At 34.2% G+C, this 14,220-nt stretch overlaps 1 protein-coding gene across 4 annotated transcripts; it reads left to right on the forward strand.

The window, feature by feature from the left end:
* Positions 1-9,662: 9,662 nt before the first annotated feature.
* Positions 9,663-13,392, forward strand: LOC132611026 (uncharacterized). Of its 4 annotated transcripts, none has more exons than XR_009571434.1 (2): positions 9,663-10,387; positions 11,780-13,392. XR_009571434.1 is itself a non-coding variant. In XM_060325440.1 (2 exons), the coding sequence occupies exons 1-2, from the start codon at positions 11,132-11,134 to the stop codon at positions 11,970-11,972; spliced, it is 615 nt and encodes a 204-aa protein (XP_060181423.1). In that variant the 5' UTR covers positions 10,663-11,131; the 3' UTR covers positions 11,973-13,392. The 4 variants fall into 4 exon arrangements, 1 of the variants encoding a protein (XP_060181423.1); XR_009571436.1 differs by having other exon boundaries at positions 12,330-13,392; XR_009571435.1 differs by having other exon boundaries at positions 9,663-10,266.
* The last annotated feature ends 828 nt before the right edge of the window (positions 13,393-14,220 follow it).

The following is a 14,220-nucleotide window of genomic DNA, read 5'->3' on the forward strand; positions in this document are numbered from 1 at the left end:
GTAATAACCACATTTTTAGTGACGTACAATATTTTTAGCTACAAAACTTTTACGCTATGCATGACAAATAGGTTTGTCATAAATACTACTCATTTGGGACGAAATTTTATTTTGTAGTTAATATAACTTTATTCAGCGACGAAACACTAAGTTGTCTCCATATACTTTTAGCGACCCACTTTTACAGACGAAAGATTGACGAACTTTTTTTTGTCACGAAAGATCTTTTGTGATGAAATATGACTTTTAAGTGACAAAATAATTCATCACAAATAATGAAATTTGTTGTAGTGTTAGGTAAAGCTACTCAAGTCATGTTCCTCCATCCTCTTTTTTTAGGTAATCATCTCACTATACACTGGCACACATGACAAGGTATAGAGATACAACTAAACATGACAATCATAAAGTGAACTTAGAAATACCATTGCAGTTTGCAACATGAGGGACAATAAATTTCCACAACATGAGAAAGAAGGAACTCAATTTTCAGTGGCATTAGGGGTGTACATGGACCGGGTTGGTTTGAATTTTTTAAACATCAAATCAAACCAATTGCGTCGGGTTTTAAAATTTATACACCAAACCAAACCAATAAAATTCGGGCTTTTCAACCTCGGGTTTTCTCGGGTTGTTCGGTTTTCTCGAATTTTTCGGGTTTTGTTTTTCGGAATAGTCTTGATACAAAACATATAACTTTTACTTTAAATATTTCTTTAGTCCTAGTAAGATACAATTATATAATTAAGGCATTTCTTAAGAAAATAACACCAAATGTGAGAAGAGTGATGACATTGTATTCAAATATTCAACAAAAGCTAATATAATCGGTTAAAATAAATATTGCTAATTAACAAGTCATAAAATAAAATGACCATAATCTAAAAATACTAAGTCATGCTAAAATAAGTATTTATTATATGACAAAGAAAAAAACTTAAGTTATGTATTTTTACTCTCTAAATCAATTATGCAAAACTAAAGAATAGATATCCAACATTATTGTCATTTCTAGTGGTAAATTGAATTTCTTTTGTTAGGATTAGTGTTGAGTTGGTTTTGGTTTGGACTTTATTTGAGTTACTAACATCCATAGGATATAAAACTTATTGACATTCAAAATTCTAAGTTCAAGCTTGAATAATATGATAATAGATAAAAAATTTAAGAAATATTTATAAATTACTTTACAAATAAATATTTTTATGTATAAAATATTGTAAAAATTGAATACATGTAATGTCGGGTTGGTTTGGTTCGGTTTGACTTTTTTTAGTTAAAACCAACACCAAACCAAGTCAAACCAAACCACTGTCTCCTCTCTCCTCTCTCCTCCATGACTTTTGAAAAACCCTAGAGCAGCCATGGCTGCAACGCCCTCTCCCCGGCCTTTGGCTGTGGGAGAGACAAATCCAACCTCTAATACATCCATTTTTTATGCAAATCTCCTAAATCCTAAACAATTTGCCCAAGTTACCACAAAAACCATACTAAAACCCATCAAAACAGTTCATGGAGAACCTACTATCACGTTTTCAATAGAGGAAAGACAAGATTTTGCCATCGAAGAAGGATTGCATCAAGCAGTGGTGGTTAAATTATCTCATGGAGCGCCAGATTTAAAGGACTTAAGGTCACTTCTGCCAAAACATCTTGGTACCAAGGCCAATTGCTTAATTGGCTTACTTGCTCCAAGGCAAATCTTGTTGAGGTTTGACCAATATGAAGATTTTGTACTAGCTCTATCTCGCTCAGTTAACTATCTGCTCTACAATGGACAAGAACATCAATATAGGGTATTTCCATGGTCCATTGGATTTAATCCTAAGGAGGAAACGACTAAGGCTGTGGTATGGATTTCTTTACCTGATTTATCTCCTGATTTGTTTGCAAAGAAGTCTTTATTGTCTATAGCGTCTGCTGTTGGGAAACCAATAGCTATAGATAAAGCAACTCAAATTAAATCAAGACCTAGCACAGCTAGGGTAAAGGTCATACTCGATCTATTAGATAAGCTTCCAAATCGTATAAGGCCGCAGTTCGTGGATGGAAAATCTGGTAAAGTTGTCGAGATTTTCCAGGAGATTGTCTATGATAATTTGCCTTTGTATTGCAACAATTGTAAGCACCAAGGTCATGATGAAGGTAGTTGTCGTCTGTTATTGAAAAGACATAAAAATAACAATCAAGCTAATGGGGAAGATGATGGAAGTGTTGAAAAATTTCAAGGCGATTTGCGTACAATTTTAGATGTGAAAAAATTTAAAAAAGGGACTAATCAGGCAGTAAAAGGAGTAGATCTTTCGAGTCCCACTGTTAGTAATGCATTATTTGAAATTCAAAATAATGATGCGAATTTGAATGGTGTGTCGATTAGCAAAGCAGGGCAGCAACAACTTGGAAACGGAGGAACTAGTGCACTGGTTGCTTCCACTTATGAGCAAAATCGTGCATCAGGTGAAAATTATGGAAATAGAGGTGTCTCGGAGGTGCTTTCGCAAAATTCTGGGCAGCAGTTGACGACAGTTAGGGAAGCGGCGAAAGCGCAATCTGAAGTCGCAAACGTCGATCGAATTGAGGTAGTGGGTGCTGCCAATTCTGAGCAAAATCGTGCAGTCACAATGGAGGTTGATACAAGTAATATTGTTCATGAAATAGCTTCTGGAAAAGGAGGTGTATCAGAGAGTCCATTGCAAAATCGTGCAGCCACAATGGAGGCGGACTTGGATACTGGTTTAGTGTCAAAACCAGTTGGTGCTACAGTAGATAAATCGCCATTAATGGCTCTTAATATTGGTGCTACTGATATGGAAGAATTTGGTCAGCAATTAAATAGCAATGCAATTGAAAAAGCAGGGGCAACACCAAGAGTTGTGGTCGATGCGTCACGACTTGATTCGGGGCAAAAACTGATTGATACAGGTGATGTTAAAATTGCTGAAAAATCTGGGCAGCATGTTTTGCAAGTTGAAAACGAGAATGGAATTAAAAATTGGACATTGGTTGCACACAAAAATTCAGGCGGAAGTCGTATTGGCTCCTCAGCTAGTTCTCCAAGTCGGGGAAAGGGTGCGACAGGAAATGTTCAGTCGTGCATCGATCCTAATTTAATTCTACCAACTCAAAATGTTTTTGAACCATTGTCCAGTACTGAAAAATTTCAACTGGAGCAGTGTGTGGAGAAAAATAATACTTTTATGCAAGCTACAAACAATTTAATTGTTTCGGAGGAAAAAACAGGGGAAACGAGCCCTCATAGGTGGGCAGATTCAGTTGAGGAAGAGGAGCATATTACTTCTCCTCCTAGGAGTAAGTTAAGTCCTCAAGCACCCGTATTTGTGCCTTCAAGTAAGGCAAATCCATCTATGACAATTAGAGATACATTAAAGGTAATTGATAACTCTACCAAGAGCTTGTCCATTACCAACAAGGATATGGGAGTATTGGCAAAGAGCCCTGAGCTAAGAACTGTAGTTTCAGGAGTTAATTCAACTACAACTTATGATATTGACTTGGGCTATGACATGTTCGATGGGGATGATGAGGAGGATATGCTGGATATATGTTTTAATAAGGTGGCTAAGGATGGGGATCTCTCACCTAGGCAACAAAGAAGTGAAAGCAACAAAAGCAAAAAGAAGCCACATGGAAGACAACATAGTTGGGATGGTAAGGTGAACGAGGAATTTGTTCCAAGGCACCTACCAATGCGACTGGCAAAGAAGAATCATATGATAGTGTCAACAACTTTAACAAGATCCAATAAATCTCAGAAGAAGTGATGAACTATCAAGTGTTGTTAGACAGATTTGAAGAAGAAAACAAAAAGAAAATACTTCAAGTTACTTTAGACGGGCAAGCTATCTTTTTTAGGTCATACATATATAACATAAAGTTTGAGGTTGGTAACTCAACTTTATTCTTAATTTTTTTGTTTTTGCATTTCTTAAGCATCCTCATTCGCAATATCATTATAGAGTTCATTATAAACTCTGTGATGATCAGAGAATACCTAGTTGTCTCTAGCTCTTATTTTCTTCATGCTTGTTAATTAATAGAGTTTCATTACCTCATTAGGATTAGTAAGGTAAGGCCTAGCCCCCCTTGCTTGTACTTTTGTTTTTGAGGTTTTGCTTTTAGTGATTAATAAAAATTACCCCTAGGCACTGCCTAGTGGATTGAAAAAAAAAAAAAAAAACCAAACCACTAGTCGGGTTTTTTTCTCGGTTTGACTCGATTTATCGGTTTGGTGTGGTTTGTCGGTTTACTTTGTACACCCCTAAGTGGCATAAAACCTGCAGAGAGAGTTCTAAAAAGGGTGCGTCAATAAAATTTTAACTTTAAGGGTAAACTTTGTCTTCTTGAATGTTTTAACGTTTATCCACCAATTTCCTAAAATCAGTAGCATCAACAAACTTACGAGTGATGTTTAGTCAATTTTGATTTCTCTTAATACGGCTCAGTTTAAACTTCTTCAAACTATCACAATGCATTGTTCTGTGTGTATCATTTAATAATGACTAGTCTTTAGCGAGCTACCTTTTTAATTGGTTTGTACTTGGTCTTGTACACCCATTTGACTCTGATTAGACCTTTTGTAGGTGGCAATGTAATCAGCTTATTCGTTGACGAAAAATTTGCCATGCTCTTCAAAACATGGTCTCAAGCAATGACCTGAAATCAAATTGCATTTTCAATATCCATGATCATGTATATGCTCAATGGCTCTAGAGACTTGATTGTTTCTATCTCAGTTTTGGGTTGATCATTGAAACAATCTCTTGATGACGATTAACCGGCCTCTTGTTTCTTTCACTACTAAGTTCATGTTGAGTTGTTGACCTTCAATTAATTGTTTTTTTTTTTTTTTTTGTTGTGAAATGCCAACTTTTCCCGAAGATTACGCCGATATCAACCAAATCATCCCTTTAATCCATTTCAGGAATTAGTTGAAAATCATGATTAGATTAAGGATCAAGCCATCAAGCCCTTGGGCCAATGGTTAAAAAGAAGTATCAGAGAATTATAGAGATTGAACATTCAATATATATATATATATATATATATAATACCACACTTGTTACAATATTTGTGTAGCCTTGATTATGTTCTTGATGCAAAATTAATTGTTGTAGATCGTACATTTTTTAGAGGTTCTGAAAGAGGACTCCTCGAACGAAAAGTTGAGGGGAACATTATATTCTGAAATTAGAAATTAAAACAACAATATCAATATTTACTTGCACTGGGTGTTACACCAAATCAATTTTACATTAATTAATCATGATTAAGTGATAAAAATATATACGCCAACACATGTCTTGCATTTATTTGTTTGATATAAACAGTCGATATGAGTAAATTTTTACTTTCTGTTCTGTAAGTGCCAAGTAAGTCTTTTTTTTTTTTCCCCTCAAAAGTTAAACATAAGGTGCGATTGAGTTGTTGCATGTGGTGTTATCACATAATAATTTTCACCTTTTCCCTTCCCGTCATATCTTTTGTTTTCTGGTCCTTTTTATTTATTGCAATATCTTCGTCTTCCTATGACTCATTCAATTCAAAAATTCTTAGTGAACCCAAACAGTCAACAGTCAAAATTCTTGCATAAACTTAAAAAGAAAAGTATCAGGTCTTACTAACACGTTATTGCATGAGTTTAAATAGCCCTTACATATTCTCTTCGTAACCATATTAACCAAATTCTCATCATCCCTCTGAAACAAAACATATCTTTCATAGTACTCTTGTTCCGCCAAAATCAAACATGAAATCTCAAAGTAATAGAATGATATTAATGCTACTGCTTATACTTCTAAGTAGCATCACATCAAATGTGGCTTCTCGAATTCTTAGCGATAACAATGTAAAAGAAGTAGTAGATTTTTTGACGGGAAACAAATATCTTTTGTTACAATCTCTACAATGGCGTCCTGTTCGTCCACCAACTCCAAACCCAGGCACCAATGCTCGTACTAAAATGACAAGCCAAGTTGCTCAAAGGAACTTTGCAGGTCGCAAAGAGTTTGCTCATGCTCCTCCTCCTCCTAATGAATACCCGCAGACTAAAATTGCATTTGGCGTGGCTACGGATTGAGTATATATATAATAAGTCTTTGCAGAGCCATTATATTAACAATCTGACGATACGTCCTTAAATTAAACAATGAAATTAAGAAACTTTTAAATGTATCAATAGCAATCTAGGATATATGTACTCAGGAAAATAGAGGAGATATTTGTTCATCCTTTTAGGGAAAGTTTAATTAGTTTGACATAAAAATTATTTGGTTTCCATTGTAATCTCGTGTTTTTGCTCATATCTGGCATTACATGCCGGAAGAGTTGGGATGGGGTGACTTGGAGTGATAGAAATATTTTAAATATACTCTTTCTGTAATTATGTATTGATCAAGGTTGAAATTTATGTTAAATTTTGATTATTCTTGATTATTTATATGAATGTCAAGGGAAGCGTTTGCAAATGTATTTGACATGAATATGTCAAAGCACAATCTTTTCATACCTTGACGTCTAGTATATATATAATGTGCCATCCATAAGTAGGTGTTAATTAGCTAGTATTTGAAAATGTTTTTTAAAAAAAAAAAATCAAAACAAAAAAACAATCTAATTGGGAATCGTGAAAAACTTGGTATAACAGCCAGATTAAGTGTGTTCTAGAAAATTATGGGTCGTGTTTATTTTTTTATTTTTTTTAAAATCAATTTCCCAGTTGCTGGGTTTTCATATCAATTTGGTTTATTGCTACTGTATCCTTCCACCGAGTTTAAGCCGTGAACGATATTCTTTTTTATTTCGTCTGAATGGCACACTTATATTTTTATTTTCTTTTGTTCTCTTTTATATTTTCTATTTAATTTAATTTCTTCATTTAATCATGTAAAAGAATTTTTTTTTGACTAAGCAATAAACCAAACTGAAATCACACAACCATTAAAGAATAAAAGGAAAAGGGTCAAAAGTTAAATGTGCCATCGAAATTAAGTAATTTTGCCCCCTGTTATACTTTGAACATAACTAATTTTACTCTGGTATTAGAGAGAAGTTTTGTATTTTTCCTCGACGCCAAATAGAGTTTGCCATAGTTAAAATTAGAGGGATAAATTTGGACATTTTTTCTCCAAGTATTTTGCAAAGTGGAATCACCATATCAAGTTGTAGCTCCGTCAATTAATAATACAAGATGATTTGCTAACTGCAAAATATAAACGGAACCAAAATATAACATATGGTAAAATTGAGCAACTTCAAATAGCATAAGGGCAAATTAGACCTTTTCAAGAAAAATCCAAATTTATTGTTCTTTTTTTGTATGTTATGTGTGGATCATGCTAATCTTCTTTGTATCGTTCCAATTTCATATGAATGTTCCCGAATGGTCTTCGATTTGGTTTGGCTTTTTAATTTGAAAAAATTAAATTAAATTGAAATAGTAAAAAATCAAATCATATTGATCAATGCCTATGCCTACTTATGATGTCCGTGCATAAATCTTAAATTCATAATAAATCATAAGGCTATCAGTTGAGGAAATAAGATCTCTTACCCTCTTGCAATTTAAATAGAATAAAATGACCCAATCAGACCTAGCTTAGCTAGTTTAGTGAAAAAAAACCGTCTTCGTTTAATTTCTTTCTTCCGCGGGAAATATAGACAAAATGATTACAGGACTGGGACAAACCTGGAAAAAGCTTCAAACTCACCATATTATAGTACGTAGTAATAATAAATTCAAAGGGACCAGTTCAAAGCAAGCAATATTAGAATCCAAAGTAAACGCATTCCTATTAGCCCCAATACTTACCACGATGTGACTCGAGGTCACTACTTAATTAGTGTTTATCCCCTTCTTTTATAAGTCTTACATCAAGTTTTAAAATTTGTTTATTTTGAAAAGTGATTTTATCAAAATGCTTCTTTTAATTTATTTTTGGAGAGCTAATCAATTTGAAAAATATTTTTGTCAATATTAAATTAGTACTTTTACTTGGCAAAGGTTTCAAAGGTAAACGTTTCAAAAGTGCTTCTGGGAAAAAATCTCTTCTTTTTTTTTTTTAAATTTATGACCGAAGTAAGTCATTATTTAAACCAATTCACCAAAATAATACGTTTTTCTTAAAATTTACAAAACTAGAATAACGTATTCCTCAGTAACGTGTTAGGCAATATTTTATTCAAAAAATGTAACGGGCAAAAATGTTAGCGGTTGACGGTGTTAAAGGATAATGCGTACTTGTGAGTAACATTTTATCCTTAATACGTAACTGAGAGTAACGACTCTAATAATTCATGCACGAACAACTTTTGTACGAAATCTGACAATGATTGATTTAAAAGTTGTAACCCAAAGTTACGAATTCAGGCTAAAACGTAACTGACAGTAACGTTTCTACAATGATCCAGTGAGCTGAGTTTAATATTTTGATTTCAAAAGAATGAGATAGATTATGCTATCGAGTGAACTTATGGCCGTGCAGGCTAAAAGTTATAAAAAAGATAAATACGTCATATTTCATTTTATTTGTATTCATTTAATTAGATGCGAAATTTTAAGAAAATATATTTTTTTTAATTTTGTGGTTTTAATAAATATATTATAATATATCTTATATAACTTTAAACCTATTATATGTTATATGTCGGAATAAAAAAATAGTATTAAATATAAAAAGTGAATTTAAAGAAAATACATAAATTGAATCGGAGTGAATCTTAAAAGACCTACATTATAATGTTCATAAGTATTGATTAGCTGTGTTTCAAGGCTTAAACATGACATATCAATTGTCATCATAATTATAACATGAATTACAATTCAACAATAAAATATGTACTGTTAATGTACATGTAGTTTTCTGTGACGTATATAAGCGAGATATCATACGTATAAAACCAATAAAAATTCTTATGCAAACACTTGAGTTTTTTGTCTACATCTATAATTGATTGGACAAATTTTCTTAAATATCTATAACTAAGACCAAATTCACTGTAAATTTTTTCTAAAGTGTATAAACTTTCCAAATAAAGGAACACTCTCAAACACCATATACATAATATGTTCTAAATATAGGCGGAGCTATGATTTAAAATTTTGGCGTTATGAACTCATCATCAAATGGTCAGCTCGTTTTACTAATTGGTTTGCAATTAAAATAGCTATAATAAAAGTGATTTATCTCATTCTTTCGAAACCAAATGATTAAACTCGCTCACTGGATCATTGTAGAAACGTTACTGTCAGTTACGTTTTAGCCTGAAATCGTTACTCTGGGATACGACTTTAAAATCAATCAATGTCAGATTTCGTACAAAAGTTGTTCGTGCTTGGATTCTTAGAGTCGTTACTCTCAGTTACATATGAAGTATATAACGTTACTCACAAGTACGTATTATCCTTTAACACCGTCAACCACTAACTTTTTTTCCCATTAAATTTTTGAAATAAAATAATGTCTAATACATTACTGCAGAATACGTTTATTCTAGTTCTGTAATTTTTTTTTAAAAAAAATATTATTTTGGTAAATTGGTTTAAATAATGGATTACTTCGGTCAAAAATTCCTTTTTTTTCTTTTAGTTTATAAAAAACAACTTGTTGAAGATAAGGGGCAGCAAAGGGCAGATGCATATCAGATTATTGAGTTCCGTATTGAAGAATCCAATGCACTTGATGTGGCTTTGTTTCAAAATGAAAAGGATAAGAAGGCTAGTGATACCAAATGGATAGCTGAAAGGAAAAAGAGGGTCAGACCAAAACATCAGATCTCTACCACTGAGGTTGAAAGTTTAACTAAAAACAGGTTTGAGAATCTTGAAGATAAGGGTGAAACTCAATCTCAACAAGAGACGAATTCCACTGCTTTTAAAGGGGATGGGAACAAAGAGTTTTCTCAGAATAAAAATCCTCATGAAGATGAGTGGGCTGATAACTCCTCTATTGAATATGAAGAATCTGAAGTCTCTTCTAATGAAGAAGCAGAAATGCTTATTAAAGCCAGTGGAGGCAAAGGAAGAGATGTAGATGAGAAGCAGAAAGCGTTGGATGAGATGTGTCAGAAAGAAGGTCTATTTCCAAGAAGCCAACAAGACTAATGAAAAGGCGGGAAAAACCAAAAACAAATTATCTACAAGTTCACAAAAGGGCATCCCACAAAAAACCTCTAATATCCCTTTTATTGATTAAGATCCTTAATTGGAATATTAGCGGGATGAACTCCCAAGCAGCAAGTGAAAGATTGGTATGCCTAGTCAAAATTCATAAAGTATCCTTTATTGCTTTACAAGAACCTTTTTTGCAGGATACTTCTATTGAGCATTACAAAAATATGTTAGGAATGGATGAATGTTTCTCTAACATCGGTAATAAGATCTGGATCTTTTGGAGTTCTGTTGTGAACTGTAATGTATATGCTAACCATGCCCAAATGATTACTTGTTTAGTCCATTCTAATGTCTCTAATACTAATTTATTTGTCTCATCTGTTTATGCAAAGTCTAAACTAGCAGATAGGGAAGAATTATGGGATTATATGAGGGCCTTTTCCTCTACATTCTCGGACCCATGGATTATATGTGGTGATTATAATAGCATCCTAAATGCAGAAGAAAAGATATTGGGGGGGGGGGGGGGGGAGGGGTAATCCTCATAGATTGAGGAAAAGCCTGCCTTTTATAGACTGCACAAATGATTGTGGTTTATCTGATATGGGTTACTTAGGTCATGATTTTACTTGGTGCAATGAAAGGAAGAACAAAGATATCATTGGGACGAGGTTGGATAGGGTCTTGGCTAATGAAGAATGGTCTAACTTTTTGCCTAACACTACTATCCACCATCTCACTAGGATTAGTTCTGATCATTGCCCTTTTACTTATATCTGCTACTAATGAAGATTCTAGCTATATTAAGTATTTCAGGTTTTTAAACTTTTGGGAGGAATAACCTGAATTCTATGTTACTGTTAAGATGAGTTGGAATACTGAAGTTAATGGCCACATCTTCTGGATAGTACATCAAAAATTAAAAAGGCTAAGTAAGGATCTCACTGTTTAGTCAAAAGCTCAAATTAGAGACATTTCACCAAAACAAAACAATTAGATTTGATGGTGAATGATTGTGAAGAAAGGTGGATGTTGTCTCTAGACCAGAATGATAGAATGGCTCTAAACAACACCAAAGCAGAGGTTATTACACATCACAAAGTGGTGGACAAGTACTGGAGACAAAAAGCCAATTTAGATTGGTATTTGGAAGGCGATGAGAATACTAAATACTTCCATAGCATTGTGAAGGGGAGAAGAAAGAGGTTGAACATTCTCAGAGCACAAGTAAAGGATCAATCGGTGGAAGGTGATAAGGAAGTAGATATGGAAATGATCAACCTAGTACCTACAATGATCACAGAGGATGATAATTCTATGCTCACAGATGAACCATCTCAAGAGGAGATTAAAAGTGCAGTTTTTGATATTGATCCCAATAGCTCAGCGGGACCTGATAGGTTCAAGACGGATTTCGAATTAGAGTAAGGGCACGCTAAGACATTCCTTTTCGTGCTTTCGATCTGCTTACTTTGAATAAAGAGAAAAAAAAAAGAATGGTTTTTTCTTTCAGAAAGCTTGGGATATTATTAAAGAGGATATAGTTTAAATGGTTAAGGCTGTCTTAAGGGGCCAACAATTTCCTAATTTTTTTACTAATACTTGCCTTGTTCCTAAAACTGATAATCCTCAATCTTTTTTCGATTTCAGGCCAATCAGTTTGAGCAATGTAACTCAGAAGATAGTTTCTAAGGTCCTCAATGAGAGACTTTCAAGAGTCATCCCTAGAATCATTTCTCAAAACCAGAGTGGCTTTGTCAAAGATAGATCAATTGGGGAAAATGTCTGCTTGCCCAAGAAATTATTCACAATATTAAAAAGCCTACCAAGGGTGGGAATGTGATTATCAAGCTGGACATGAACAAAGCCTATGATAGGCTTTCATGGAACTTTCTGTGTACTGTCATGAGAAGAATGGGATTTGTTGATAAATAGATCCAAATCATATGGAATCTTCTCTCCAATATGTGGTATTCGGTTATCATTAATGGAAGAAGACATGGATTTTTTCAATCCCATAGGGAAGTGAAACAGGGAGAACCTATTTCTCCTTATCCTTTCATTATTGCAGCTGGAGTTTTGACTAGGCTTCTGAATAGTTTATTTCATAATCCTAGATTTATTGGCTTTAATATGCATCCAAATGGTCCTAAAATTAACCATCTATCTTATGCTGATGACATAATTATTTTTTGTGTAGGGAAGACTTATACCATATAGTTGATTATGGATGTGCTGAACAAATATTTACAGAACTCTGGACAACTCATTAACAAGTCCAAAAGCTGTTTTCTGATGGCTAATGATACTCCAAGGAAGAGAAGAAATATTGTGGCTAAACTCTTGAATTTCCAGGAGAAGGAATTCCCTATAACCTATCTAGGGTGCCCTCTGTTTGCTGGATAGGGTGCCCTCTGTTTGTTGGAAGGAAAATGGTTCATTTCTTCACTGACATGGTTACTAGAATTGTCCAGAGAATTGAAAGCTGACAGAACAGGCTGCTATCTACTGGGGGAAGGATCATTCTGATTAAACATGTGCTAAATGCAATGCCTATGCATCTTATTTCAATTCGCCAACCCCAAAGTCTACTTTACAACAAATAGAAAAAGCTTTTGCTAATTTCTTGTGGGGGTCTTCTGAGGGCAAAAATAAATATCATTGGTCTTCATGGGAGAAAATGTGCTACCCCACTTCTGAGTGTGGTATTGGAGTAAGAGCTTTGCAAGATGTTTCTGATGCTTTTGCTGCTAAATTGTGGTGGATTTTCAGAACCAATTCTGCCCTTTGGATAGAATTTATGAAGGCCAAAGACTCTCAGAGAGTTCATCCTATGGCCAGGAAATGGAACTATTCTCAATCTCATTCTTAGAGAAGAATGATCCATATCAGGCACATAGTTGATCACTTAATTGCTTGGAAAATTCATTCCGGTTCCTCAAGTTTTTGGTGGGATAACTGATTGGGTGATGGAAAGCTTGTTGACTTTGGAAATGCTTCTACCTATATTAAAATTCATGTGTTTGATTACATTGTGAATGGAAGTTGTAACTCTGCTAAACTTCTTGATATTCTTCCCCTTGAGAAGGTACAACAAATCCTGAGAGTTATAATTAGCTCGCCACATCTTGAAGATCAACCAATTTGGGCTGCTTCTTCAGATGGGAGATTTAGTTGTAACTCCTCTTGGAATAACATTAGACAATTCCATAATTCTTGTTTTGTCAATACTATGATATGGCATAAGAAATGTCCTTTTAAAATCTCTTTCTTCTTATGGAGACTTTTAAAACACAAAGTGGCTGTGGATGATAATTTGAAAAGATTTGGTTGTCATAGTCCCTCTAAATGTGATTGTTGTGTGTTGCCTGCTATTGAAGATGAAGAACACCTATTTTGCAAAGGAAAAATCAGTAGAACAGTGTGGAAGCATTTCAACCAGATGATGGGTATAAGATCTGGACAAGAGGAACGTAGACAGTTGATTCTGATGTAGTGGATGACAAAGGCATTTAATTCTATCCAAAAATTAGTCCTTGAAGTTGCTCCTGGCATTATTATTTGGAAAATATGGAAAGCAAGGTGCAAGAGTATATTTGAGAATACTAGGATGTCTTCCAATGGCATTATCTTACAAATCAATCAACAACTAACCCTTCTGGCTCACAAACAGTTCCCCAGAATACCTCCATTCGTGAGATGGTTCCATTTTTATGATTTATTGGACAAAGCGAGGCCTGACTTTGAAGTCATCGCAGTAAAGTGGCAACCTCCTATATAGAACTGATTGGATTAAGTTGAATACGGATGGTTTCTCTAAAGGGAATCCAGGTCTCAGTGGTGGTGGAGGTGTGACCAGAAATTGTCAAGGAAAATTTGTTGGTGCTTTCTCCATTAATTTGGGATTTATCTCTAGTAATCTTTCTGAAGCTCATGCTCTAAACACTGGCCTCAAATAGTGTAGGGATAATAGTTTCAACAGAATTGAGATTGAGACTGACTATTGTCTGACTCTCTAATGCTTAGTAAATGGATCCAAAACATTACCTCTGTTCCTTGGAGATTACAACCAGTGATTGTGGATATTAGAT

This window comes from Lycium barbarum, chromosome 9 (assembly GCF_019175385.1).
Source record: "Lycium barbarum isolate Lr01 chromosome 9, ASM1917538v2, whole genome shotgun sequence".
Lineage (NCBI taxonomy): Eukaryota > Viridiplantae > Streptophyta > Magnoliopsida > Solanales > Solanaceae > Lycium > Lycium barbarum.